We start from the raw sequence: 27,094 nt of genomic DNA, 5'->3' as shown, positions 1-27,094 counted from the left end.
AGCCTTCTGTCCTGCTCCGTTGTCTGTTATTTCGCGGAGATGCAGTTTTAGTGTTTGTAAAGTTTATAAGGCATTTTGATAGGCTTATCTGCAGGTAGGAATCCTCTTCGCTGTTTTGCTAAGAACAGGAACCGGAAACCAGAACCGGAAAACATGATAGTGGAGAATAGAAGCAGACGCATATGTCCCAGCAGGATTTGCACATGAGAAAATAACAACAGTGTGAGATAAATTAGGATAAATTATGAAATTGCGTAGTTGAAACAATATGTTTTTAGCAGAATGGGCATGTAGGTGAAGGTTGACATGATCACAGACTATAGTGCGAAGTAAATTAAGTGACCATGAACGCGCTTAGTTTCCTTATCGAACGGCATATATAACAGTCTGTATAAGATGTTAATCATTGAAGCAGAGGGTTAAGTAACATGTGTAATCTATTGCACTGATGTGCTTTTGTCATGTTCAGTAGTAGTTATAATTATGAGTGAGTCATGATTTTAAATAATGTTGTAATAATAATGTTATAGTAATGTTTTAATGCAGAGTTGCAGAACGTACATACGTAGTAATTGTTTGTATGTGGCTAGATAGATAACAGGGCGAGGTAACATGAATGTAGAAACGTGGCGTTTGCTGATAAGAAGGTTTTGTACGGTAGCCAAGTGAAGAAATTGTTAGTAGAAATGGCACAGTGGTGAACTGGTGTAACTTTTTAATAAAAGGAATACATTTGCCGCCATGAAATGCATATGGGTGGCCGTGAGTGAGTTTTGGTAAAGCAAATATAAGCGTAAGAAAACGTTAGTGTAAAAGAGGAAACTATCTGCCTGAGGGCGAGGCGGGATTCAATCCTTCAACCGGAGGTTTACCAGTCTGTGACTTTGTTAGTGCAGCACCCTGACATAGCTATGCAATGCATGAAATATCATTAGCAAACCTGTCCGTGGTTTTAAAGAACACAGGCTAGTAAGCACAGAAGAGCTCCCGTTGAATCCATAAGGCTTTGCAATATTGTAGCCGGTTAATAACTGAACGTGCAGACGGTACATCATAATGCAGTTCAGTTCGGTATACGTTCGGTGAACGGCGGGTAGATATGGTGCAAAAGCAATAATTGAGAAGTAGCAGACAATTATTAGTGAGGGTAAAAGCAGGTTAAAGAAACATGTTTCTAGCTGGGCTTGAACCTACGACCCCATGTTCCCAAGACTGTAACCATGCCCACTAGGCCATAGGCAGGCTAGCTATTTAACCAGGAAATGTTTCAGAGTAAAAAGGTATTTTGCGTGTGTATGCGCGTTTTTGATTGGGTCGTGTAGGTGAACATTTGGCTGGTGTCGGTAAAATGTCCAATAGGGAGACATGTTGTTAGTGGGATAGGCGGCAGGAAAAATAAGAATGAGAAGAAGAAGAAGAAAGAGAAGAAGAAGAAGGAGGAGAAAACGCAATATCCCCTTAGTTTGGGACTTTATTGTGTGGACATGTGAAGTTGTTTATGAAATCTGTCTGTTGAAATGGGGTCAGAATGTACAGAATTGAATGTTTTTAAGGGCTGAGTGTCTGTGGCTGTTGTGGTTATTTCTGTGGGGAACCCTGGAAAGTGCCAAACTCTCGGTGCTGTATAGGTATGGGGCATGCCCCCGCCAAGGCGTAACCTTACTGAACCTGTGTTAAGCAGTTGTCTATGACCATGAAATGCACTTTTTGTACGTCGCTTTGGATAAAAGCGTCTGCCAAATAAATGTAATGTAATGTAACTTGGCGGGATGGCATACCTGCCATCCCAATTGTTGTCTGTCTCACACTAATCATAGGCTACGTGCGTAAAATGGTATTAGTTCATAGTGAGTTTCTGTTTAGCGGTACCCAGTAACCTTGTTGAGAGAGCGTTTCACTTATGAACCATATTATTAATACTGTAACGTCTGACTCGTCACTACATTCTACATTATATGTACTGAATTGTATCGTGCTATACTGTGCCAGTATCCTATCCCATATTACAACCAAACTGCTTAACTTACAATATCAATTATTTGTCATTAAAGCTTATATTTTTGTATATGTGTGTTTGTGGTTCCTCTCTCATGCTGATGGAATGATCCACCAACGAAGCCAAATAGAGACATTTGAATTGATAAGTGGAGAGGGTAAATTCCCTCTAAATAATTTTAAGTGTTGAGGTTGATAAAGGGTGATCTCCAGTTATTCAGTTCAGTATTCAGTATTCAGAGTGCTGTGCCATTAACAGGGTAGCTGAGGGTGACCCCCTAATAATTAAATTTGAAATATTAAATTTAAGTTGATTTATTTCATTAACTCAACTAAGTTCTATCAACCTTATGACACCGCCAAACCAAAAATATGTATTTACATATCCGTGTAAGTATTTTAATACGTGTGTTGTCCTTAACTGCATAAAATGTGGTTGCAGTTCGCTCCTTGTTGATTAATTCACATGAAATATGAAGCCACTCCTGTCTGAGCTGTGTTAACAGCTAGAATATAGGGACAGAGTGAGGAATGGAGGGAGGGGAAGTTTAACTCTGATACTGCAGGTAATGGATCCAGGGTCATTTATTGCAGAAATTTAACAAGAAAAAGCACCATCATAACAGCTGTGAGCCAACATGGTATGCCACACCTACACCTGAACACACCATAATATACTCACCTACACCTGAATGTGACATAAAACTCCTACCTACACCTGAATGTGACATAACACACCCACCTACACCGGAATGTGACATAATACACCCACCTACATTGGAATGTGACATAATACACTCACTGACACCTGAATATGCCATAATACACCCACCTACACCTGAAGTTAAAAACAATGCATGTACGTGCGTTTGTGTGTGTGTGTCTCTGCGTTTTCTTTCTCTCTGTCTTATACACTTCTAGAAGTCCAAACTGGTGAGCTTGGCTTTCCTCCTTATCCTCCCCCTGCCATCCTGCCAGGGAGGAACTGGCTGTGATGCCATGATGCCCAGGACTCTGAAAGCAACCGATCGATAAAAGACCAAACTATTATATCTGATTTAAAGCTTGTTTATGTAACACTGAAGACTAAAAGGTCACCATGTGCTTATTCAGTAGTCATGCTATATTACTAGACACAGCCAATCATTTACTTTGTTCAGTCTTACTATATGCTTATGTATCAGCCATGCATCAATAAGAAACTGTACAAATCACAGGTAGGTGTGGTAGGTGTGAAACGGCTCCACAGCCAACCAGTCCCTGCTCTCTTGTGCACTCTGTGCTCTGTAATCTCTGTAGCGATCATCACATGCGACTCTGCTTCTCTCTGTATGAAAGACCTGTAATGTGTCCCTCTGTGAGGTCTATGCCACATCCATGGCATATGGCTAGGTAGTGTAGAACACAGCACACCACAAAGACTTTCTGAGGGCTGTACAGTGCACTCCACCCAATCCATCCAAAATTCTAAAATGCATTTTAAACATTCCAAAAGTCATTGACCTAGCCTAGCCAAATACGTGATTAAAAGCAAGTTTACAGTGCGTTCTGGGCTCACTGTAAACACTGTCTGAGGGGTGTAAAGCCGGTCTCCCACCTGTCTCATTCAAGTAGCTTACACAATTAACTCCACTGCCTAAATAGCCAGCATTAGACTGAATAACTTTTCTTTAATATAGTTAATTGAAATAAACAAAATATTTCTTGTATCTGTGTTATGTGTTTATGGATTCACATGTGTGGCACAGTTCTAATGGCAAAATAGCACGAGTTAAAACCTGGTATGGGTTGGTTTAACTGCAGACGCATTATTCAACACCAAACTAACACAGTGCGGAATGTTTCTATTGGCACATCCCCGATTGCACCAACAAACCCATGTTGACACAAGCAGATTAACCGCAGACCATAAAACTAACAACCCTGGTGAAAGTGAAAAATATCACAAGCAATTCCAGGTGTGTTTGTGCCTGTGCTATCACCAAAATAGGGCACCTTTCTTAATACTGTAACTTAATATAGCTTCTCTTCATTTTAATCTGCATGAATTGTATGTTCTGACAAAGGTTGATCCATCAGATTACTCTGATATCAATAAACTCACAAATGCTATCTTTGCAAATAATTTGTAAATGTATCAAATCAGTAAATAGTAATAGTAAATAAAATAAAATATATGGTAAGTGTTGAGGTTTTGCATTTGATGCTGCTTATGTTCTAGAAATAAGACATTAAACGAGGGCACAAGTTAAAACATCTTGATTCATAAATCGTTTTTTAACCAAATTTTCTGTTGCCCGGCAATTTTATTGCACTTTATTCTGACCAGATTTAAAAAGTGGGAAAATATGTGGTCAATCATCTACATTATTAATGACATAATACTCACATGGCCTTCCTGCAGTTCCTGACTACTGGTAGCAGTCTCTGATGACATGCTGCTGATGTGTTGTATGTCTTCAAGTTAAACTCATCCAGGATCTCCTCCGACATCAGTAACACAAAGGCCAGAGCTGAACATTGGTCTGGTTCCAGCTCTTTATTAGAAAGTTTTCCTGATCTCAGGGAATTCTGGATTTCCTGCACTAGAGAGTTGTCATTCAGTTCATTGAGACAGTGGAACAGATAGGTGATCCTCTCTGCTGAATATTCCTCTCTGATCCTCTCCTTAATGTACTGGACTGTTTTCTTAATGCTCTCTGATCTGCTTCCTGTCTCTGTCAGTAGTCCTCCTAAGAGAGACTGAATGGATTGCAGAGAGAGGCCGAGAAGGAATCGGAGGAAAAGGTCCAGGTGTCCGTTCTTACTCTCTAAGGCCTGATCCACTGCACTCCTGTGTAACTCAGACAGCTGCACTCTGTCACTGTGAGGTTTTGATTCTTCTGCTCTGAGTACATTTCTGTTCTCATTTACACATGATTGCAATACAAACAAGGCAGCCAGATACTCCTGAATGCTCAGATGCACAAAGCAGTAGACCTTCTCCTGGTGCAACCCACACTCCTCCTTAAAGATCTCTGTGCACACCCCAGAGTACACTGAAGCTTCACTGACATCAATGCCACTCTCTCTTAGGTCCTCTTCATAGAATATCAGATTGCCCTTTTCCTTCTGTAGAAAAGCCAGCTTCCCCAGTTTCAGGATGATTTCTGTATCTGATGCTAACATCTTTGTGTCTGTCTCATCAGTGCCATGATATTTCTGATTCTTCACATTAGTCTGAATAAGCAGAAAGTGTGTGTACATTTCAGTCAGAGTTTTGGGCAGATCTCCACTCTCTGTTTTACCCAACATTGTCTCCAGAACAGTAGCAGAAATCCAGCAGAAGACTGGTATGTGACACATGATGTAGAGGCTCCTGGATGACTTAATGTGTGAGACAATTCTGCTGGCCTGGTTCTCATCTCTGATTTTCTTCCTGAAGTACTCCTCTTTCTGCGGGTCATTGAACCCTCGTACCTCTGTCACCTGGTGGACGCACTCAGGAGGGATCTGACTGGCTGCTGCTGGTCGGGAGGTGATCCAGAGGAGAGCAGAGGGAAGCAGATTCCCCTTAATGAGGTTGGTCAGCAGCACATCCACTGATGATGACTCTGTTATATCGGAGCAGGACTTATTACTTTGGAAATTTAGAGGAAGTCGACACTCATACAGTCCATCAAAGATAAATACAACTTTGACTTCATCACCGTCAACACTTTTGATCTCTTTCAGCTGTGGAAAGTAGTGCTGCAGAAGCTGCATCAGACTGAATTCTCTTTTCTTCTGCAGATTCAGATCTCGGAAAGGAAGAGTGAAAATGAAATCAACGTCCTGATTGGCTTTTCCTTCTGCCCAGTCCAGAATGAACTTCTGCACAGAGACAGTTTTCCCAATGCCAGCGATGCCCTTTGTAAGCACAGTTCTGATAGGTTTCTCTTGTCCAGGTAAAGGCTTAAAGATGTCATTGCAGAGGATTGCAGTCTCCTGCGTGGTTTGTCTCTTGGATGCTGTCTCAATCTGTCTGACTTCGTGTTCATTATTGACCTCCCCACTTCCCCCCTCTGTGATGTAGAGCTCTGTATAGATCTCATTGAGGAGGGTTGGGTGGCTCTGCTTTGCTAAACCTTCAAATATGCATTCAAACTTCTTCTTCAGATGAGTTTTCAGTGCCTGCCGGGCTCTTTTTATGGATTCATCTGAAGAGAGGAAACATGAGAAATAATAATTTTAAAAATGTGATAAACATTTTCCACTCAATAACAGATTTGAAGAAAAAGCAGCTTATAACAGTATGTTACACACCTAACACAGCATTACACACCTCTCTCACAGTGTGTTACACACCTCTCACACAGCATTACACCCCTCTCTCACAGTATTACATACCTTCCATCATTGAAATAGAACTTCTTGCTGACAGCAGCATCAGTGTCACTGTCACTCTCGCTATAATCGTTTTCGACTGAATCAACACGAATGGGTATTTTTTTCATTATGATGAAAAGGAGCGCTTTTTCGATTCCGAGTTCCCAACCAACTGCCTCCGACAAGAAAACCCCGTTGCAGGGTCATGCTATTTCTTTTGGAACGAGCTTCTTTACAGCGTGAGACACCAAGAGGCCCTTATAATGTAATACTTCTATTCTGATTGCTGAGATTGATTCTGGGATACAAACTCAGGGCAGTATGTCTGATGGGACAGTGGTTTAGTAACTGTATTTTGAGCACAAGATTCTGCCTTTAAACCCCCCTCAGGGACATTTAATCTTGTCCATTTCCTTGTCCCTGTAATAACTGCTTGAGGCAATATGTTAATAAATTTAAATGCTAAATTTAAATACATGTTATTTTTGGCCTTTTATTTACAGTATGTAATATTGTCAATGTAAAACAGTATTATGAAAGTGTAGATGCTGTAAATCAGAACATTGATCACTGTTAGATTTGCTATCTAAACTCATTTCAAAATTCTAATTGACACACAGTAGCAATTAGAGAAAGCTCTTACTGTGCTCATCTCTTTCCAGCGAATCAGCGAGATCCTTCTGCTTCATGTTCCTCAGGATGTGGAGTGTGATCTTCAGAGACCCCTCACTGCCACAGGTCTCCAGCAACTTCTCAACTATACAGACAGACTCAGGATCCTCCTGCTCTCTCTCAATGCATTCTGGGTAATCATCAACTTCATGACTGTCAAACAATTCATTGATCTTCATAAACTTATCCAGTATAGAAGGATCTTCAGACAGAATTTTAAGGCATTCTGGGCAATCCTGACTCAGATGGCTCTGAAACTGTTTCAACTCCTTCTTCTTCAGCTTCCTCAGATTGCGCAGGAGAGACTGAAATAAACAGATGAAGAGGTGTGCTGCATCAGAGTGTGAAATAAACACATGTAGAGGTGTGCTGTGTCAGTGTGAAATAAACACATGGAGAGGTGTGCTGTATCAGTGTGAAATAAACACATGAAGAGGTGTGCTGTATCAGTGTGAAATAAACACATGAAGAGGTGTGCTGTATCAGTGTGAAATAAACACATGAAGAGGTGTGCTGCATCACAATAATAAATGAACACATGACAAATAAATAGGTCATAATACATGTGAACTGTAACATTGACATTTTGTGATGTGACTTGTATGGTTACACATGTATTTGCAGATTATCCTGGATAAAGACATGACTACTTTATATTGGCCAACTCTGTCATTCCTGCAGTCTTCTAGGGGAATCCCCCTCCTGGAAGGGTGGCTGTTAGGGTACAATGGCTGTCCGATAAGGACACAGCTGAAGATAATATAATAGTGTGTGTGAATAGTCATTCAGTCGAAAACTCACACAAACATGTACTGTAGCCCAATAGAGAGGACGTTTGGAATGCTGAAAATACACTTCAGATGTTAGCATATGTAAGGTGGAACATTACAATACAGCCCTCAGAAGGCCTGAATATTCTTTGTGGCGTGTTGTGTGTTGCATAACGTTGCCAAAGTCACGGATATGTCAGACATAAACAAGGACACATTATAGGACTTTAGAAGGTGTGATGCTGAACTGTATGTGCTGATGCACATTAATGAACCGAGATACCCCAGCAGCACGGGCGAGGAGGAATCAGCTGGCAGAAGAGCTGCTTCATCTACAGCCTGTTATGCAGACAGAATGGTTCATTTGATTTTAAAAATCCACAACATTGCCCAGCGAATACTGCATTTATTTCAACATTTTAAATCACCTTTTTATGATTTATTTTCAAATATGGTCTGCGGGATTCACTGAGCATGATGGTCGTTTTTTAGATCTCCAAATTTTAATGGACTCGCACAGAAACAGGTCTTTTATGACAGAGGTAAATCTGTTTTTTTCTAAGATTTATAATCTGCCTAATATAATCCACCATTATATTATCAATCCACCAAGGTGCAAGTGCAGGTGGCTTTTATAAGGAATGTGAGATGATATGCTGATTAGTTTATCACATGTTTATGCCCAGGACACACCTATAAATTAAGACAGTAGGATCAGCCCATTGGAACCTTGTGCCTTACATTGCGCTCAAATAATCCACTGTTAAACGAGTATAGGTGGGATTGGACAAAACCTAAATGCACTTGTACCATGCACTTTAGACCATGTGCTAAGATCATTAAAATAGAGCATTTTTTAAGTAAAAAGCTGGTTTATTGTGTTCATATGATATTCCACTTTAGATGGTCATGAATAATATAAAAAAGGTGCAATATGTTATTAATGTTAAGGGCAATGTCAGGCACTTGTAAACATTATCCTTGCACTAAATTATATAGGCATTATATATACTCAAAAGGATTTACTGCACAAAGAAAACACAACCAATTAAAAAAGATCTCATACCTTTTTTGTGGAAGATAATTTATCTGAACTCTTCTCTTCGAAAGAGCTGGACTTCAGTGACTGCTGGATCCTGTGAACAAAACATGGAGACAGAGCTTCCAGTTAAACTCATCCTCTTACTGCAGCTCAAACTCACAGCACATGAAGACAGAGCTTCCAGTTAAACTTATCATCTTACAGCAGCTCTATCCAGAAGAATCAGTTTTACACAATGTGTTCTGAACCATTTGCATAGTTTCTCTCTTGTACACACATCAGAGTTAGAAATGAATGAGTGGTACGCACAGAATGCACAAAGCAAGTTCTGTCAGGAAACTCAAAAATTGCAGCTGACCAATCGGTTGGCTCCATTAACCGCATACTTGTGCGTTTCCACCATCATCCAATTGCATACACACAACACTCTTCTCTTACCCATCCAATCACAGGCACACATCACCAATGGAGTGCCTTATTAAACCACAAATCAGACCTCTCAGTGCTGCTGCTTGCCTGCGCTGCTTTTGCCTGCTTCACTGCTGCTGCTCAGAATTGCGCTCACCCTCCACCACCCCATCATCACCTACTGTTTGGATCTGCTCCTAGATACTGGGGGGGTTTACTGGTATTCCTCCTGTTTAGTAGGGGAGATGTATAGTACTCCCTGTTAGATAGGGTAATGCACCCTGGTGGGTGCACTAATACCTGAAGCAGATCCATTCACCGCCAAACCCAAAATATGTATTTACATATCCATGTAAATATTTTAGTACGTACGTAGCCCCTGAAGACACGTGGGTGAGAACATTGTTTAAAATATTATTGCGTTCCCTCGCAAAAAAAATGTTAAAAATTAAAAAATTTAAATAAAGATAAAAGATGTTAGCTGTTAGACTATTGTGAATACATATAGCCTACACTCCATTCCTCTTACACACACATAATAAATACTAAGATAATATGCATTTATATTGGTTAGCGAGGGCTATTTAGACCATTCTGAATACGTATAGCCTTGCGACACTCAGCAAGTCTTCTGTCACACACAGTACATAAATACATAATGTGTTTATTTACTCATGTGTATGTGTTAGTTAGAGAGGGACAGCTAGCTAGACTACTGTGAATAGCCTACTCGCAGTCATTCCTCTGTCACAAACTGTCGCTTGCTAGCTATATCTTATGCTCAGCAATTTGTGCACAGGAGCAAATATTAATACATATGCCTAGCATCGATAGCTATACAGCTGTCGGGGTAGCAGGATTGATGACTGGGTTGCCAGACTGGGGAACATTCCCCTAAATGTAGGGGATTCAAAACATTATTTTGGGAAGTATTACAATAAAAATGTGTTTGGGTCAATGACAGATGGGGGATTTTAAAAGGAGGCATGGAGGGAAATTGTGAGAACTTTGTATAGGAGTCAGTTGAAGATGGGGATTTTTGAGGAGTTTGGATGTTGAACTACCAGTTGCTTCCTGGAATGATCAGTTTTGCGATTCGACCTACTTGTGCTTTACTGTGAAATTGGCTTTAAATATAAAGATGTCAGCTGGCTAGACTAATCGATCAGCTTTACTTTGAACATTCCATTGAACAAGTAACAGTAAACAGATGTGCTAGCTACATCATACAGCCTCATAGAATTGCGATTAATAAAGGCTAACATCACACTAGCCCTTGCTTCGTGTAAGTCCGATCACCACTGCAGTGAAGTTAACAGTCAACTGGCTATGATTCCTGCGAGAAATGTGTAGTCACGCTGAAGTGCACACGTGTCGTCCACGATCTAAAGCTCCATTTTGCACTGCCTAAAGCTACTCTTAGCAACTAACATTGGGAAATGAACATGTCATCAGGGTTTCCGCCAGTGTATTGCAAGCCCGGCGGCCCGCCGGGCCTAAATTGACCCCCCGCCGGGCCTAAGCATCGGGGATTTTTTATTTTTTTTAAATGTATTTTTAAGATGTTTTTAAACTAGTTACAGTGGGGCTGCTCGGTTGGAAAGCTCACCAGCGACATCTGTTGGTTAAAACGTGAACGCACTATAGGAAAACGGCAGGTCTGTTCTTTACCCTCATTGTGCACAGAGTGACGTTCAACACTTGATGCTTCCAACTATCACAAGCTAACACTACCTAGCAAGGCACCATTTCTTTAGTAGGTAACTATCCTCGTTACAAACTGTGTTATCACTTCATCTCGTCGGTAAGTACATTCTTTTTATATTAACTTAAGCAGTGTGTAGGTAACGTTAAACTAGTAGCATGAATGTAATGTTCGATACATTGTAACATTACATGATTTATTAATCGCCATCGAAATAACGACTTCACTTGTTTATTAATAACGTTAGCTTGATGACATTGATGTGCACGACAACGTGGTCATTTAGCTAACTTAGCTAGCTAGCCAAACAGTCAGTAACACAGATACATAGACATTTTGTTGTTGAAATGTGCCCAGCATTTCAAGGCTGTACATTGTTGTAAGATTCAGTAGCCAATCAGTAGGCAGTGTTGTACATATCCCGCTAGCTCGTTTCCAGCCCAAACCACTGCAAAGAGAGCAAACCTTTTTTATCAGTGACATTTCCTTCTGACATCTACGACGGCAATCGCAAACACAACATTTATTTTGCCTTTTTGTATAGTTATTTCCATGGATAAAATTGCATTTATTATTATTATTTATTGGTAAAAAAAAACATTTACTTCATATCCAGGGAGATAGCCAACTACTTGCACGTTACATGACGTGTAGCCATTTAGTAATACGATCGCATTTCAGGCTAGAAAATAACCCGTTAATCCAGAGAAATTGCTGAGTTGTCTTAGAATCTTTATCGCAACAGAATGTATTAAGGCTGGCAGCCCGGATCAAATTTGTTGTAACAGCTGCCGTTCAAAACAAACACCTGAGAGAGGCTGCCTGCGTGCGTGCCTCCCCCAAGGCGTTACGTCATTGTTTTGCAGTGCGCAGCTGTCATAAAATCATGCTGGCTTCGATAAGCGGAATCATAAGCGGTAAGCTCGGAGCCATACGATTCCAAGGAATAGGACAACTTGGAGCCATTCCTATTTAAATGTACCCCGCATTCCAAGGCTTGTTGTAAGATTAAGTAGCCAATCAGGACTTGAATACAAGTTTTTTGAAGAGTGAAAAAACTTTGATATTATTTATTTTAATTAAATTTATTTTGTTGTTGTTAAACACAGCATTTCAAGTCTGTGCATTGTTGTCAGATTCTTAGTAAGACTATGCTATGCTGTAAATAGTTTTTGATTTTTTAAAATGTGTGTTGAATAAATGACTTATTTATAACAACATTCACATTAGGTAGTTATATTTTCAAATCTCCAGTCAGCTTTTAGCACTGACTTTATGTAGGGCCCTATGGAATCTGTGTTATAGCTTTTTTAAATTCTCAATTCTGCGATTCCGTCCATGATTCTGTTATCACAGAAACTATAGGGCCCTAGCTTAATGCTGCCATCAGTCTGTTGCTGGCCCGCACCGGGCCCCCATCAAAAAAGACCACTTGGCTGCCGGCCCGCGCCAGGCTGCCAGCCCCCGTCAAAAGATACTTGCCACCGGGCCTAACAACTTTTCTGGGGGAAACCCTGTGTCATTATTTTGATCCAGTGCTCAAACATTTGGAACATTTGCTAAGCTTTTAATTCATTATTCAGCTGGGGGATTGCAACATTAGCCACTTAGCACGCCAAGAACTAGCTAACATTAGCTGGCCTAGTTAAGAACCCATCTGATTAAGAACCTATCGCTTGCTGGCTAGCCGATAACCAACCCATTAGCAGTTGCTAGGCTTCCTGTTGCAGTATTTGTTGGATGAATGAGGATGATGGTTGTTTCATTAAACGTTTATTGACACAAACTGGGATTCATCATTGTATGTACAGAGGTTACCCGTGAGACATGACTAAAGTAAGAGACTGACAAGTGACACTGCACTATATTGGTTTGTTTACTTTACTGCCCTGCGTATGAACACGCATATAAAATAGTCCATTTATATGACACCTGGCTGTCTACTGCTGGTAGATTGACAGAAGTGCTATGGAGCATTTAGATCTTTAAACAAATGGGTACTTAACTATGTAGTTAGCGCCCTAAGTGGCTAATGTCCCAATCGCTAGCTGAATAATGAATAAAGTTAAGCAAACGTTGAGTTTCTTGATCAAAATAACGACGCTTCCTTCCTTGTCATCATAAGAGGACAGCCTGAGGGCAGTTCATCAGTCCTGCCAATCCTGACAGATGCTCTAGCCAGACAGACAGCCAGATACGAAGATATAGAGATCTACAGTTGAGGCCAAAGGTTTACATACACCCAGGCTAATGATATTCAAACTCAGTTTTCCACAACTCTGCACATGTCATGTTACCATACATTTCTTCTGGCAAGTCAATTAGGGTATCTACTTTGTACACATCAGAAGGCATTTTAAAACAATGGATTAGAGACAGATTTATTTCAGCTTTAATTCACTATATCCAAAATCCAGAGTGTCAAAAGTTTACATACACCAAGTTCATTGTCACTTTAAACAGTCTGGAAGATTCCAGAAATTGATGTCATGACTTTTTAGAAGCTTCTGATTAGCCAATTGTCATAATTATGAGTTAATTGGGAGTTATTTGGCACATGTGGCTGTATTCAAGGGCCTACCTTTAGAGCCACTGCCTTTTTGCCCTTGATACCATGGGAAAATCCAAGCCACTCAGGCAAGAACTCAGAAGACAAATTGTGGACCTCCACAAGTCTGGTTCTTCGATCGGAGCAATTTCCAAACAACTGAAGGTACCACGAGCATCTGTACAATCAAATGTATGCAAATATAAAAAATCTTGGGAACACACAGACACTGCATCATTCAGGAAAGAGGCACAAATTAACTGCCAGGACTGAACAAACTTTGGTCCGAAAGATTAAACTGAACCACAAGACGACAACAAAGGAACTGGTGAAGGAGTTGGAGGCATTAGGTACCAAAGTATCTACATCCACCATTAAGAGAATCCTACATCGCCATAGCCTGACAGGCTGTTGTGCAAGGAAGAAGCCCCTACTCCAAGACTGGCATAAAAAAGCCAGAATTAAGTTTGCAGGTGATCACCAGGACGAAGACTTAGCCTTTTGGAGGAGTGTTCTCTGTTCAGATGAAACAAAACTTGAACTGTTTGGCCATAATGATCAGTGCTAAGTATGGAGGAAAAGGGTGAGGCTTTTAATCTGAAGAACACCATCCCAACTGTGAAGCATGGGGGTGGCAGCATCATGTTGTGGGGGTGTTTTGCTGGAAAAAGGACTGGTGCACTTCAGAAAATAGATGCTATCATGAGGAAGGAGAAATCTAGAAATACTGAAGTGTCACAAGTGGCTTGTGGCACGTTGATGAGCATTGTTCTCGAGAAGGCTGATTTGAGATTAGCTGATTGGACGTCAGGCATAAGGCCATTGTGTGTGTGTGTGATGGTTGTGCAGATCTGCGCATGTGTATATGTGTGTATATGTGGTTCTGAGAGCATGGAGTTGCTGCATTTTTCCTAGTCCTCTTGTGTCATAGATAAGGCAAGAAGCCCGCATAAACTGGCAACATCTGATAATATCAGGAGTAAAATAAACCACCTTTTTCGAGTAAAACATATAAAGAGGCCTGTGCACAAAAACAACATCCCCATATTCACTGACAATAAGGGTGGCCACATAAGAAAGGAAAACTTGGCTGAGTGTGAAAGTAAAGTGCACTTAATCTGCTAGCCCTTTTGTTGTTTATAAACTGAACCTTTACGCATAGCAGACATGCTGAGCCAAAATGCAAAGTTGAATCCAACCATACTGCTGCCATCACCAGATAAGGGTGAGCTTCATCACTGCTGTGTTGAAATAGAACCAGGTAAGACATCTAAGGTAATGGAAATACCGATAGCAGAGGCACTTGACCTGTACGTCGATGGATCTTCTTTTTATGTTGACAGGAAAGGACACACGAGGTGGGCAGTGTGCACACAGGACAGGGCATTGATAAGACACGGGCAGCGAACAGGACAGTCCGCACAAGTGGCAGAATTGTATGCGATAGCAGAGGCATGTGACGCAATGATAGGCTATGACATAAACACTTACACTGACTCACGCTCTGCGTTTGGGGTGGTACACGATTATGTGGGTCTGTGGGCGAATAGGGGGTACCTGACTAGCGCAGGATCCCCAATTCAAAATGGGGGAGTAGTGGAGAGACTACAGAAAACTAGTACTGGCACCAAAGTGAGTAGCAGGAATAAAAGTAAAGGTACACATCAAAAGAACAGACCCGCACACAGAAGGGAATAGGTGCGCTGATGAACGGGCTAAAAGAGCAGCCACAGAGGGAGCAGTAACACCGGCCTTGGCCGCAGTACAGGAAAAGCAAGCAAACAAAATTAAACCAAAATAAGACATTTTTGAGTAAGAGCAGCTTCAGCATCTAGCACCACGAGCACAGAAGTGGTTATGGATGGAAAATTGGAGGAGGCTTGGGGATGACAATTGTCATGGAGTGAAACCATGACCTGTGGACATTCACAGTTTTAAGCATGCGCACATGGTCCAATGCATTTAAAGCCCTGTTCGTGTTCTTTTTAATTGCGCGCAACGTAACAACCATATAAAGTAACGTGAAGGAAAGAGGGGGAAATGTACTTACCATTGTTTGTGTGTGTTCTGAAGGTGAATTGTACATGAATGAGAACGAGAAAATATGGCAAAAACGGAAAAGAAACAATGTTGGTTTTACCGCAAATTTAAAATACTTTTTTTTTTTTTTTTTTAAACGACCGCAATTTCTGTTAAATGAAATTGGTAGCGGTACCGTTGTTTGTCGTAAATTTGTGGGGGAAAAAAGTTAAATTATTGAAGGTAAAATGTAACAATCATGTTAAACATTGTTTTATTGTGCATTATATGAAAAGCAAACACAAACCAAACATACAGCCGATTTTTTTGGAAGCCTTCCAAGGAAGCGCGAGCCATACCATAGGGCTTTTTCATGGGGGTGTTTGGGACACGTCGTGTGTGAAATCCCATCGGGGGAGGATGTATGAAGACTAAAATGAAACAACCAGGTTGAACCAGGTTTTTTGCACAGTTGCAAATTGATTATATAGGGCCAACCGAACACTGAAGAATAAACTAACTAAACAATTGTTTTCTACTGGAGGGAAGGATTGGGTGACACAGCTACTAGCTGTGTTTCTCTCCATGAGAGCAGGACTAATTAACCCTAATGAACTTTCTCCCATTGAGGTTCTGACAGACCGCCCCATGAGGACTCCAGGGGATTTATGCCTCACAGGGGGGCAGTTGCATGTTATGGGAGATAAGTTAGCAGAGTACTGCAGGCTCCTGTCACAGTGTGTTTCACAGGATCCCAGGGCAGAGCCAGACGCTGCAGAAGAGAAAGGTGAAGAGTGCCGGGTGAATCCGGGGGACCAGGTTCTGGTAAAAGCTTTCCAGAAAAAGTAACTTGAACCTAACCGGACCGGACCGTATACAGTTCTGTTGACCACACCATCAGCGGCCCGAGTCTCTAGGATTCCAGTGTGGGTTCATTTGTCACGTTTGAGAAAATACAAGGGTGAGGCTCAACATGGGGCACAATAATCCCCGCCTACCCTATGGCATCCTAGGGAGCCTGTTCGTTGTTGCGAGTCTCCGTGTTGAAGACACACTGATTCCAGACATCAGAGTATGCACTAGTGCCGACGGGTGCAGTTGCACGTGGGACCGCGACTTCAATCACACTGGATGGGGATCTTTCTGGTGTCTCAAGGATATGTGTGGTATTGCTTATTGTCATAAACGTGGTTATTAGAATCATAACAAAATGGTGCATCACCCCTGTTGCAATGTTGTTATGAGAAATGTTACTGGTGTATTAGTGTGGAAAAATTCAAGGGTGTGGGTTCATACTGGTATGGGCTGGGAGACTGCATTAAGTTACAATGAGATATATGGGGAAAACTGGGTAAAGACAGAAGCGGGACGGTAGGAAGATGGCTGCCCCTCAGTGGAAGCAATTCATAAATTCGCTGTCCACTCACAAGGAGAGCTGACCATCAGATGTTTTCCTCCAGGGAAGCTAGGCTCCTGTCTGAAATTGTATGCCGGCCCCAAGTTTGGTCTGGTCCCCGAAGGAGAGCCCCTCCCAGCCCTAGTAGGAGTATCAGTCCAACACTCCCCTTTGTTGATTCTGTATATGATCATGTATAAAAATGAATTCAGATGTTAACTTTTGCAACATATCAGACTCTTATCTGCCTGTTACAATCCTGCAGCACACAGAGAACACAGGCACTTGGTGTCTGATGCTGCTACATGAGGAGGGGTGACAGGGTCAGCAGCAAGCACAATTTCTATGGCCATAAATTCTAATAATGGGGACTGGGCTGAAAATTTGGTGGCAGATGGTACGGTGTTGGTGGCAAAGCGGGGACTTCTTTCTAACCAGACTACACGCCATCTAGCTTCTGCTACACAGGATACTGGAGAAGCTGTGTCTGTTATGCTCCATCATGTGTTAGAAAGTATCCAATTGTTTGAAAAGCACTGTTCGGGGAGAACGTTTGCACCCGCAGAGAGGAGGTGTGTTATCGGCCCGGAATGCAGTTCAGCAGGGCGTGGCAGCCCTGATAGGAGACCGGCTCGCATCCCGGGTGCCGGGCTGGGTGAGAGCTGCAGTCATAGCTAACCAGAAAATGCTACCATGGGTGACGGCCGGGGAGGGGCCCCGTCGGTAATAGGGCTCTGCCAGGAGGACAACACAACGTTCAGTATGTCATCAGTGACGGTCATAAACAGGTAGCTTTCTCCCAGGAGCAGTTTTCCACAGTAGGGGGATGGGTGCTTTGCACCACTCCCAGAGAATCAGGACAAGCCCTGTCATCGTCACTGGGACCAGATGTAGAAGTTCAAGTATTATCAATATTGAATGGAGCCATAGCAGTGCGGGCAAACTCCACAGTTTGGTGTGGGGCGGCCCCCTCGCGGGGCCTTCGCAGCGACTTTGCATGGCGCCTGAAACTTCTTACTGCATTAACCCTTCTGGCACTTCTGTTTCTATAGGATCTATCCCAGTAGCTCCTGACGTAACCACCAGCACCACCATGCCTAGCCATGTCCATTGGGAAATAGATCCTGACAATTCTTTTAATAAAGCTCTCTCTGCTATAGAGGCTAAAATAAAATAAAAACGATAGAGGAATCTGGGGCAAAAATATAACGCTTCCGTTGCAACTCGAAAGGCAGTCAAGGCCACTCTGAGGGCCGATGAGGAGTATCATGATGCTCCTCATCATGGGGGGGGGGGGGGGGGGGGGGTATGAGTGGGTAATATTTTCCCAATGCATGGGGTTTGAATATAATGTGTCATTTGCCACTTGCCACTTTTGTGCACGCTAGGCAAGCTAAATTGAAAATGCCTAACCATTGCCCCTTCTCTGGATGTGGAGAAAGCAATACATTCTTTTCTTTTGCCAAAAATGAAGAGACCTACAAGAAATGGGTTTTAATTCTGGAGCCCACAGGCACTCCAGTATTACAATAACCAGTGCAGTTAGTACTTGCATTGCCCATTTTCTCAGAACAAAAGAACTTTTCGCAGAACGTGCTGGATCGGTAAGGATGCCTACCATTAGCTAGCGACAATTAGAACATTTTCAAGCTAAGACATGTGGAATCAAAGCCTGTCTTTATTTGGGTGTAATGTCCAGAATTTGAGACTGCTATCGAGTGTAATGTTAGTGTACAGAAGCTCAGTGTTACAATGCTATTACAAGTTGAATAATCTTCAGGTTTAATCATATGATGGGAACGCCTAGTTTATGTTGCTTTCTTTCATTTTGTTGGGTAATGCATGGGACAATCTGATCTAACCTGCTCTAATCGAGCTAGCGATGAGAAACGGTTTACATACTGTATGACGTGTCTTACAGGAATGAATGTTAATGAGCGCAGGATACACACCCAACCTGCCCATGTCTGCTAAACAGGTCGCAATAATCTAACCGTGTCTATTACTATTCAATGGTTCTAATTCAGTTAAAAACGTGAAAGAAGCATTAAGAAGAAAATCTGTTGTCACTTCTGGGGAATATAACAAAAATCTAGTTTCCTGGACCTTTAAGAGCACTGCAAACCAGGTGGAAATTGCCTTTTTAAATGCTTGGGGTTAAGGGGTTAAATAGAGTCAATTTAAGTCTATTTAATTACCTTTGATCACCTGGGAACTCTCCTCTGAATTTGAGTGGAGGTTCCATTGAATCATCACTCTTCATAGACAGACAGCTGGGTACAGGTGACCCTGCTCTTTCTACCTGGACCCTGTGAACAAAACATAGAGACAGAGATTCCAGTTAAATTCATCTTCTTACCATAGCTCTATGTCACTGCACATCTGGCGATGACATAATAAACCCCACATACACCTGAATGTGATATAATACACCCACCTACACCTGAAAGGTGACAATGACACTGAAAGGTATATTTCCCTCCTGCCCCCTAGTGGTATGGGCAGCAGCGCCCACAGAATGGGGACAAAGTAAAGATTTGCAATTTATTAAAAAAGGGGCTATAAACACGTCACAAATTCAAGCTCAACGGCTGCAACAGACTCTCTATTGGCCAGCAACACCACTCGCTCCCTTATCAGCGCTAATGGCAATACATGTCAGTAAAACAAAAGGAGTCTCCCCATCCCCTAATCACTCATTGCACACTAACCCACATCATGAAACATGTTTTTTATACTTTCCACAATTACTTTGCCTCTCTTATTTTTTCATGAAAAAATGTATTCCATTTAAGCTTTCAGAACAGCACCTCAGATCACCAAAACAATCATTCAGAAAAAAGTTTTAAATTCCATATGTAATGTACTTACACTGCAGTCACTTTTGGTATATCCAATACTTGCATCTTTATGGGTCATTTGTCAATGTAAGAGTTTCTGTAATCCCAAATGCCCTTGCCCATATTCAAGCTAAGACTGTTAGCCAGTTCAGGTGCCATTTTCAACTCAATCTGTCAAGCATCCACCTGAAACTTGGCCGGCATATCTGGCCACCCGATGCTGTCTTTACGTATACTATTTTGTTCAGTAGGCATTTGGTTATCTGAACAGCGATAGGTTTACTTTTAAGTCAATCAAGTTACAGAATGAATTAAACAAGACTGTCACCTGTCAAATGAGCCCTCATTGCTGTCTGTGGGTCCTGCCATTTGCTAGTAACCTAAGTGCGTATCTGCCTCCACTCCCTGTGCGTAATGCAGATTGTGCTGACAAGCAGAGAGTGCATGCAGACTGAAGCGAGCTCGCTCTCAAAACAGCTTAGCATTGTACTATGAAATGAATTCATAATTATGGTGGATCGAAGAAAAGGTTTTTGCACTGTGATAACAGTAATTGAAGAGCTCGAAAAAGCAAATCTCAATTAGAGGCATTATTTCCATATTTAGAAAGTTCCGATTGGTTTGGAGAGTGTGCTCTAGACCATGTGAGAGCCCTACTGTTGGGCATGTAAGTTTACTGAAGTGAATTTAGTGTTCTCCTTATTATTTCTTCTTATTCCACATCAAGTCAACATCCTGTACGCTACTCCTACAGTTTTTCAGCAAGACCTACCTTTTTTATCTTGTAGCTTCAATTAGTTGCGTGTGCTTTTCTTGTCAGTAGTGCAAATATTTTTGAGATATTTACCATTTTTTTTACATTTTTATTCATATTTTATTTATGTTTACCAAGAAAATTTCCCATTAATTAACACTAGTGGAATGTTCGGAATGTGAACAACACACTTGCAGCTGACATTGCAATCAGCCACTGCAGCAGCAACAGATACAGACCGTCTCTTTCTTTTGCAAAGCTTCTAATGGATGAAATCTCTAGCAAAGTGAGTAACGGCAGCAGCAGCAAAGCAAGTTCAACTCAAACTAATATTAGTTTTCTGTTATAATTTCTGCTAATTCCTGCCAGCTACTGTAACATTTGTATTTCAACATTCAGCATAATGTTAACTGCTGTAAGAAATTAACTCCCAAAAACATGTTCACCTCAGTTGTTAATTCAAAATATGTGATTTTGAGAGCAGAAAACTTCTTTTGTAGTGTAGATAACCTGTTCAAAACGTTATCTAAAATGTGCAATTTGGAGAGGTTTTGGGATGTCTTGGAAAATCCATTGCAACATTTCACTGCTTTTAGTTATCTGCACAACAATCTGTGAATTCTTTGCTGATGTGTCATTTTATTACTGTTTCACATTCACGAATGGCCCAGAAATACTTTCAAACGATTATTGCAAAAAACAAAAATAGAAAAAACAAATAAAAGCCTGTGCCGAAATTGGCTTGCTCTCCCCCTTGGCTAAACGCCAGGTTTGCAATGGGCAGGGTTCATTGGGTGTTAGTTATGCAACAAACCCTTAAGTCCAGTGAAATTCTTTCTACATGTAATGTGTAAATAATGCTCTTGCCACTTTTGTGCACGCTAGGCAAGCTAAATTGAAAATGCCTAAGCATTGCCCCTTCTCTGGATGTGAGACAAGCAGCAATACATTCTTTTCTTTTGCCAAAAATGAAGAGACCTACAAGAAATGGGTTTTAATTCTGGAGCCCACAGGCACTCCAGTATTACAATAACCAGTGCAGTTAGTATTTGCATTACCCATTTTCTCAGAACAAAAGAACTTTTCGCAGAACGTGCTGGATCGGTAAGGATGCCTACCATTAGCTAGCGACAATTAAAACGTTTTCAAGCTAAGACATGTGGAATCAAAGCCTGTCTTTATTTGGGTGTAATGTCCAGAGTTTGAGACTGCTATAGAGTGTAATGTTAGTGTACAGTAGCTCAGTGTTACAATGCTATTACAAGTTGAATAATCTTCAGGTTTAATTATATGATGGGAACGCCTAGTTTATGTTGCTTTCTTTCATTTTGTTGGGTACTGCATGGGACAATCTGCTCTAACCAGCTCTGACCTAGCTAGCGATGAGAAACGGTTTACATACTGTATGATGTGTCTTACAGGTATGAATGTTAATGAGCGCAGGATACACACCCAACCTGCCCATGTCTGCTAAACAGGTCGCAATAATCTAACCGTGTCTATTACAATTCAATGGTTCTAATTCGGTTAAAAACGTGAAAGAAGCATTAAGAAGAAAATCTGTTGTCACTTCTGGGGAATATAACAAAAATCTAGTTTCCTGGACCTTTAAGAGCACTGCAAACCAGGTGGAAATTGCCTTTTTAAATGCTTGGGGTTAAGGGGTTAAATAGTAGTGTCAATTTAAGCCTATTTAATTACCTTTGGTCACCTGTGAACTCTCCTCTGAAATTGAGATGGAAGATTCCATTGAATCATCACTCTTCAGTAGACAGACAGCTGGGTACAGGTGACCCTGCTCTTTCTACCTTGACCCTGTGAACAAAACATAGAGACAGAGAATCCAGTTAAATTCATCTTCTTACCACAGCTCTATGTCACTGCACATCTGGCGATGACATAATAAACCCCACATACACCTGAATGTGACATAATACACCCACCTACACCTGAAAGGTGACAATGACACTGAAAGGTATATTTCCCTCCTGCCCCCTAGTGGTATGGGCAGCAGCGCCCACAGAATGGGGATAAAGTAAAGATTTGCAATTTATTAAAGAAGGGGCTACAAAAACGTCACAAATTCAAGCTCAACGGCTGCAACAGACTCTCTTTTGGCCAACAACACCACTCGCTCCCTTATCAGCGCTAATGGCAATAAATGTCAGTAAAATGAAAGGAGCCTCCCCATCCCCCAATCACTTATTGCACACTAACCCACATCATAAAACATGTTTTTTATACTTTCCATAATTACTTTGCCTTTCTTATTTTTGCATGAAAAAATGTATTCCATTTAAGCTTTCAGAACAGCACCTCAGATCACCAAAACAATCATTCAGAAAAAAGTTTTAAATTCCATATGTAATGTACTTACACTGCAGTCACTTTTGGTATATCCAATACTTGCATCTTTATGGGTCTTTTGTCAATGTAAGAGTTTCTGTAATCCCAAATGCCCCTGCTCATATTCAAGCTAAGACTGTTAGCCAGTTCAGGTGCCATTTTCAACTCAATCTGTCAAGCATCCACCTGAAACTTGGCCGGCATATCTGACCACCCGATGCTGTCTTTACGTATAGTATTTTGTTCAGTAGGCATTTGGTTATCTGAACAGCCATAGGTTTACTTTTAAGTCAATCAAGTTACAGAATGAATTAAACAAGACTGTCACCTGTCAAATGAGCCCTCATTGCTGTCTGTGGGTCCTGCCATTTGCTAGTAACCTAAGTGCGTATCTGCCTCCACTCCCTGTGCGTAATGCAGATTGTGCTGACAAGCAGAGAGTGCATGCAGACTGAAGCGAGCTCGCTCTCAAAACAGCTTAGCATTGTACTATGAAATGAATTCATAACTATGGTGGATCGAAGAAAAGGTTTTTGCACTGTGATAAAAGTAATTGAAGAGCTCGAAAAAGCAAATCTCAATTAGAGGCATTATTTCCATATTTAGAAAGTTCCGATTGGTTTGGAGAGTGTGCTCTAGACCATGTGAGAGCCAAATTGGTGGGCATGTAAGTTTACTGAAGTGAATTTAGTGTTCTCCTCATTATTTCTTCTTATTCCACATCAAGTCAACATCCTGTACGCTACTCCTACAGTTTTTCAGCAAGACCTACCTTTTTGATCTTGTAGCTTCAATTAGTTGCGTGTGCTTTTCTTGTCAGTAGTGCAAATATTTTTGAGATATTTACCATTTTTATTTACATTTTTTATTCATATTGTATTTATGTTTACCAAGAAATTGTCCCATTAATTAACACTAGTGGAATGTTCGGAATGTGAACAACACACTTGCAGCTGACATTGCAATCAGCCACTGCAGCAGCAACAGATACAGACCGTCTCTTTCTTTTGCAAAGCTTCTAATGGATGAAATCTCTAGCAAAGTGAGTAACGGCAGCAGCAGCAAAGCAAGTTCAACTCAAACTAATATTAGTTTTCTGTTATAATTTCTGCTAATTCCTGCCAGCTACTGTAACATTTGTATTTCAACATTCAGCATAATGTTAACTGCTGTAAGAAATTAACTCCCAAAAACATGTTAGAACTGATTCACCTCTGTTATTAATTCAAAATATGTGATTTTGAGAGCAGAAAACTTCTTTTGTAGTGTAGATAACCTGTTCAAAACGTTATCTAAAATGTGCAATTTGGAGAGGTTTTGGGATGTCTTGGAAAATCCATAGCAACATTTCACTGCTTTTAGTTATCTGCACAACAATCTGTGAATTCTTTGCTGATGTGTCATTTTATTACTGGTTTACATTCACGAATGGCCCAGAAATACTTTCAAACGATTATTGCAAAAAACAAAAATAGAAAAAACAAATAAAAGCCTGTGCCGAAATTGGCTTGCTCTCTCCCTTGGCTAAACGCCAGGTTTGCAATGGGCAGGGTTCATTGGGTGTTAGTTATGCAACAAACCCTTAAGTCCAGTGAAATTTTTTCTACATGTAATGTGTAAATAATGCTCTTGCCACTTTTGTGCACGCTAGGCAAGCTAAATTGAAAATGCCTAAGCACTGCCCCTTCTCTGGATGTGGACAAAGCAATACATTCTTTTCTTTTGCCAAAAATGAAGAGACCTACAAGAAATGGGTTTTAATTCTGGAGCCCACAGGCACTCCAGTATTACAATAACCAGTGCAGTTAGTATTTGCATTACCCATTTTCTCAGAACAAAAGAACTTTTCGCAGAACGTGCTGGATCGGTAAGGATGCCTACCATTAGCTAGCGACAATTAAAACGTTTTCAAGCTAAGACATGTGGAATCAAAGCCTGTCTTTATTTGGGTGTAATGTCCAGAATTTGAGACTGCTATAGAGTGCAATGTTAGTGTACAGTAGCTCAGTGTTACAATGCTATTACAAGTTGAATAATCTTCAGGTTTAATTATATGATGGGAACGCCTAGTTTATGTTGCTTTCTTTCATTTTGTTGGGTACTGCATGGGACAATCTGCTCTAACCAGCTCTGACCTAGCTAGCGATGAGAAACGGTTTACATACTGTATGATGTGTCTTACAGGTATGAATGTTAATGAGCGCAGGATACACACCCAACCTGCCCATGTCTGCTAAACAGGTCGCAATAATCTAACCGTGTCTATTACAATTCAATGGTTCTAATTCGGTTAAAAACGTGAAAGAAGCATTAAGAAGAAAATCTGTTGTCACTTCTGGGGAATATAACAAAAATCTAGTTTCCTGGACCTTTAAGAGCACTGCAAACCAGGTGGAAATTGCCTTTTTAAATGCTTGGGGTTAAGGGGTTAAATAGTAGTGTCAATTTAAGCCTATTTAATTACCTTGGGTCACCTGTGACCTTTCCTCTGAAATTGAATGGAAATTCCATTGAATCATCACTCTTCGTAGACAGACAGCTGGGTACAGGTGACCCTGCTCTTTCTACCTGGACCCTGTGAACAAAACATAGAGACAGAGAATCCAGTTAAATTCATCTTCTTACCATAGCTCTATGTCACTGCACATCTGGCGATGACATAATAAACCCCACATACACCTGAATGTGATATAATACACCCGCCTACACCTGAAAGGTGACAATGACACTGAAAGGTATATTTCCCTCCTGCCCCCTAGTGGTATGGGCAGCAGCGCCCACAGAATGGGGACAAAGTAAAGATTTGCAATTTATTAAAAAAGGGGCTATAAACACGTAACAAATTCAAGCTCAACGGCTGCAACAGACTCTCTATTGGCCAGCAACACCACTCGCTCCCTTATTAGCGCTAATGGCAATACATGTCAGTAAAACAAAAGGAGTCTCCCCATCCCCTAATCACTCATTGCACACTAACCCACATCATGAAACATGTTTTTTATACTTTCCACAATTACTTTGCCTCTCTTATTTTTTCATGAAAAAATGTATTCCATTTAAGCTTTCAGAACAGCACCTCAGATCACCAAAACAATCATTCAGACAAAAGTTTTAAATTCCATATGTAATGCACTTACACTGCAGTCACTTTTGGTATATCCAATACTTGCATCTTTATGGGTCTTTTGTCAATGTAAGAATTTCTGTAATCCCAAATGCCCCTGCTCATATTCAAGTTAAGACTGTTAGCCAGTTCAGGTTCCATTTTCAACTCAATCTGTCAAGCATCAACCTGAAACTTGGCCGGCATATCTGACCACCCGATGCTGTCTTTACGTATAGTATTTTGTTCAGTAGGCATTTGGTTATCTGAACAGCCATAGGTTTACTTTTAAGTCAATCAAGTTACAGAATGAATTAAACAAGACTGTCACCTGTCAAATGAGCCCTCATTGCTGTCTGTGGGTCCTGCCATTTGCTAGTAACCTAAGTGCGTATTTGACTCCACTCCCTGTGCGTAATGCAGATTGTGCTGACAAGCAGAGAGTGCATGCAGACTGAAGCGAGCTTGCTCTCAAAACAGCTTAGCATTGTACTATGAAATGAATTCATAACTATGGTGGATCGAAGAAAAGGTTTTTGCACTGTGATAAAAGTAATTGAAGAGCTCGAAAAAGCAAATCTCAATTAGAGGCATTATTTCCATATTTAGAAAGTTCCGATTGGTTTGGAGGGTGTGCTCTAGACCGTGTGAGAACCCCACCGGTGAGCATGTAAGTTTACTGAAGTGAATTTAGTGTTCTCCTCATTATTTCTTCTTATTCCACATCAAGTCAACATCCTGTACGCTACTCCTACAGTTTTTCAGCAAGACCTACCTTTTTTATCTTGTAGCTTCAATTAGTTGCTTGTGCTTTTCTTGTCAGTAGTAGCAAATATTTTTGAGATATTTACCATTTTTATTTACATTTTTTATTCATATTGTATTTATGTTTACCAAGAAATTGTCCCATTAACTAACACTAGTGGAATGTTCGGAATGTGAACAACACACTTGCAGCTGACATTGCAATCAGCCACTGCAGCAGCAACAGATACAGACCAGACCGTCTCTTTCTTTTGCAAAGCTTCTAATGGATGAAATCTCTAGCAAAGTGAGTAACGGCAGCAGCAGCAAAGCAAGTTCAACTCAAACTAATATTCGTTTTCTGTTATAATTTCTGCTAATTCCTTCCAGCTACTGTAACATTTG

At 40.9% G+C, this 27,094-nt stretch overlaps 1 protein-coding gene across 1 annotated transcript in view; it reads right to left on the bottom strand.

Annotated features, from left to right (window-relative positions):
* LOC118215092 overlaps positions 1 to 27,094 on the bottom strand; it is an 800,072-nt gene that overhangs the window by 20,867 nt on the left and 752,111 nt on the right. The window contains exons 5-8 of the mRNA XM_035395528.1: positions 19,101 to 19,211; positions 8,851 to 8,920; positions 6,986 to 7,319; positions 4,385 to 6,173 (exon numbers count right to left, since the gene is read on the bottom strand). Coding sequence (XP_035251419.1) covers positions 4,385 to 6,173; positions 6,986 to 7,319; positions 8,851 to 8,920; positions 19,101 to 19,211 — 2,304 coding nt within the window. The remainder of the gene's footprint in view (positions 1 to 4,384; positions 6,174 to 6,985; positions 7,320 to 8,850; positions 8,921 to 19,100; positions 19,212 to 27,094) is intronic.

Source organism: Anguilla anguilla, chromosome 16 (assembly GCF_013347855.1).
Source record: "Anguilla anguilla isolate fAngAng1 chromosome 16, fAngAng1.pri, whole genome shotgun sequence".
Classification (NCBI taxonomy): domain Eukaryota; kingdom Metazoa; phylum Chordata; class Actinopteri; order Anguilliformes; family Anguillidae; genus Anguilla; species Anguilla anguilla.
This window is presented reverse-complemented; position numbering and strand designations above follow the sequence as displayed.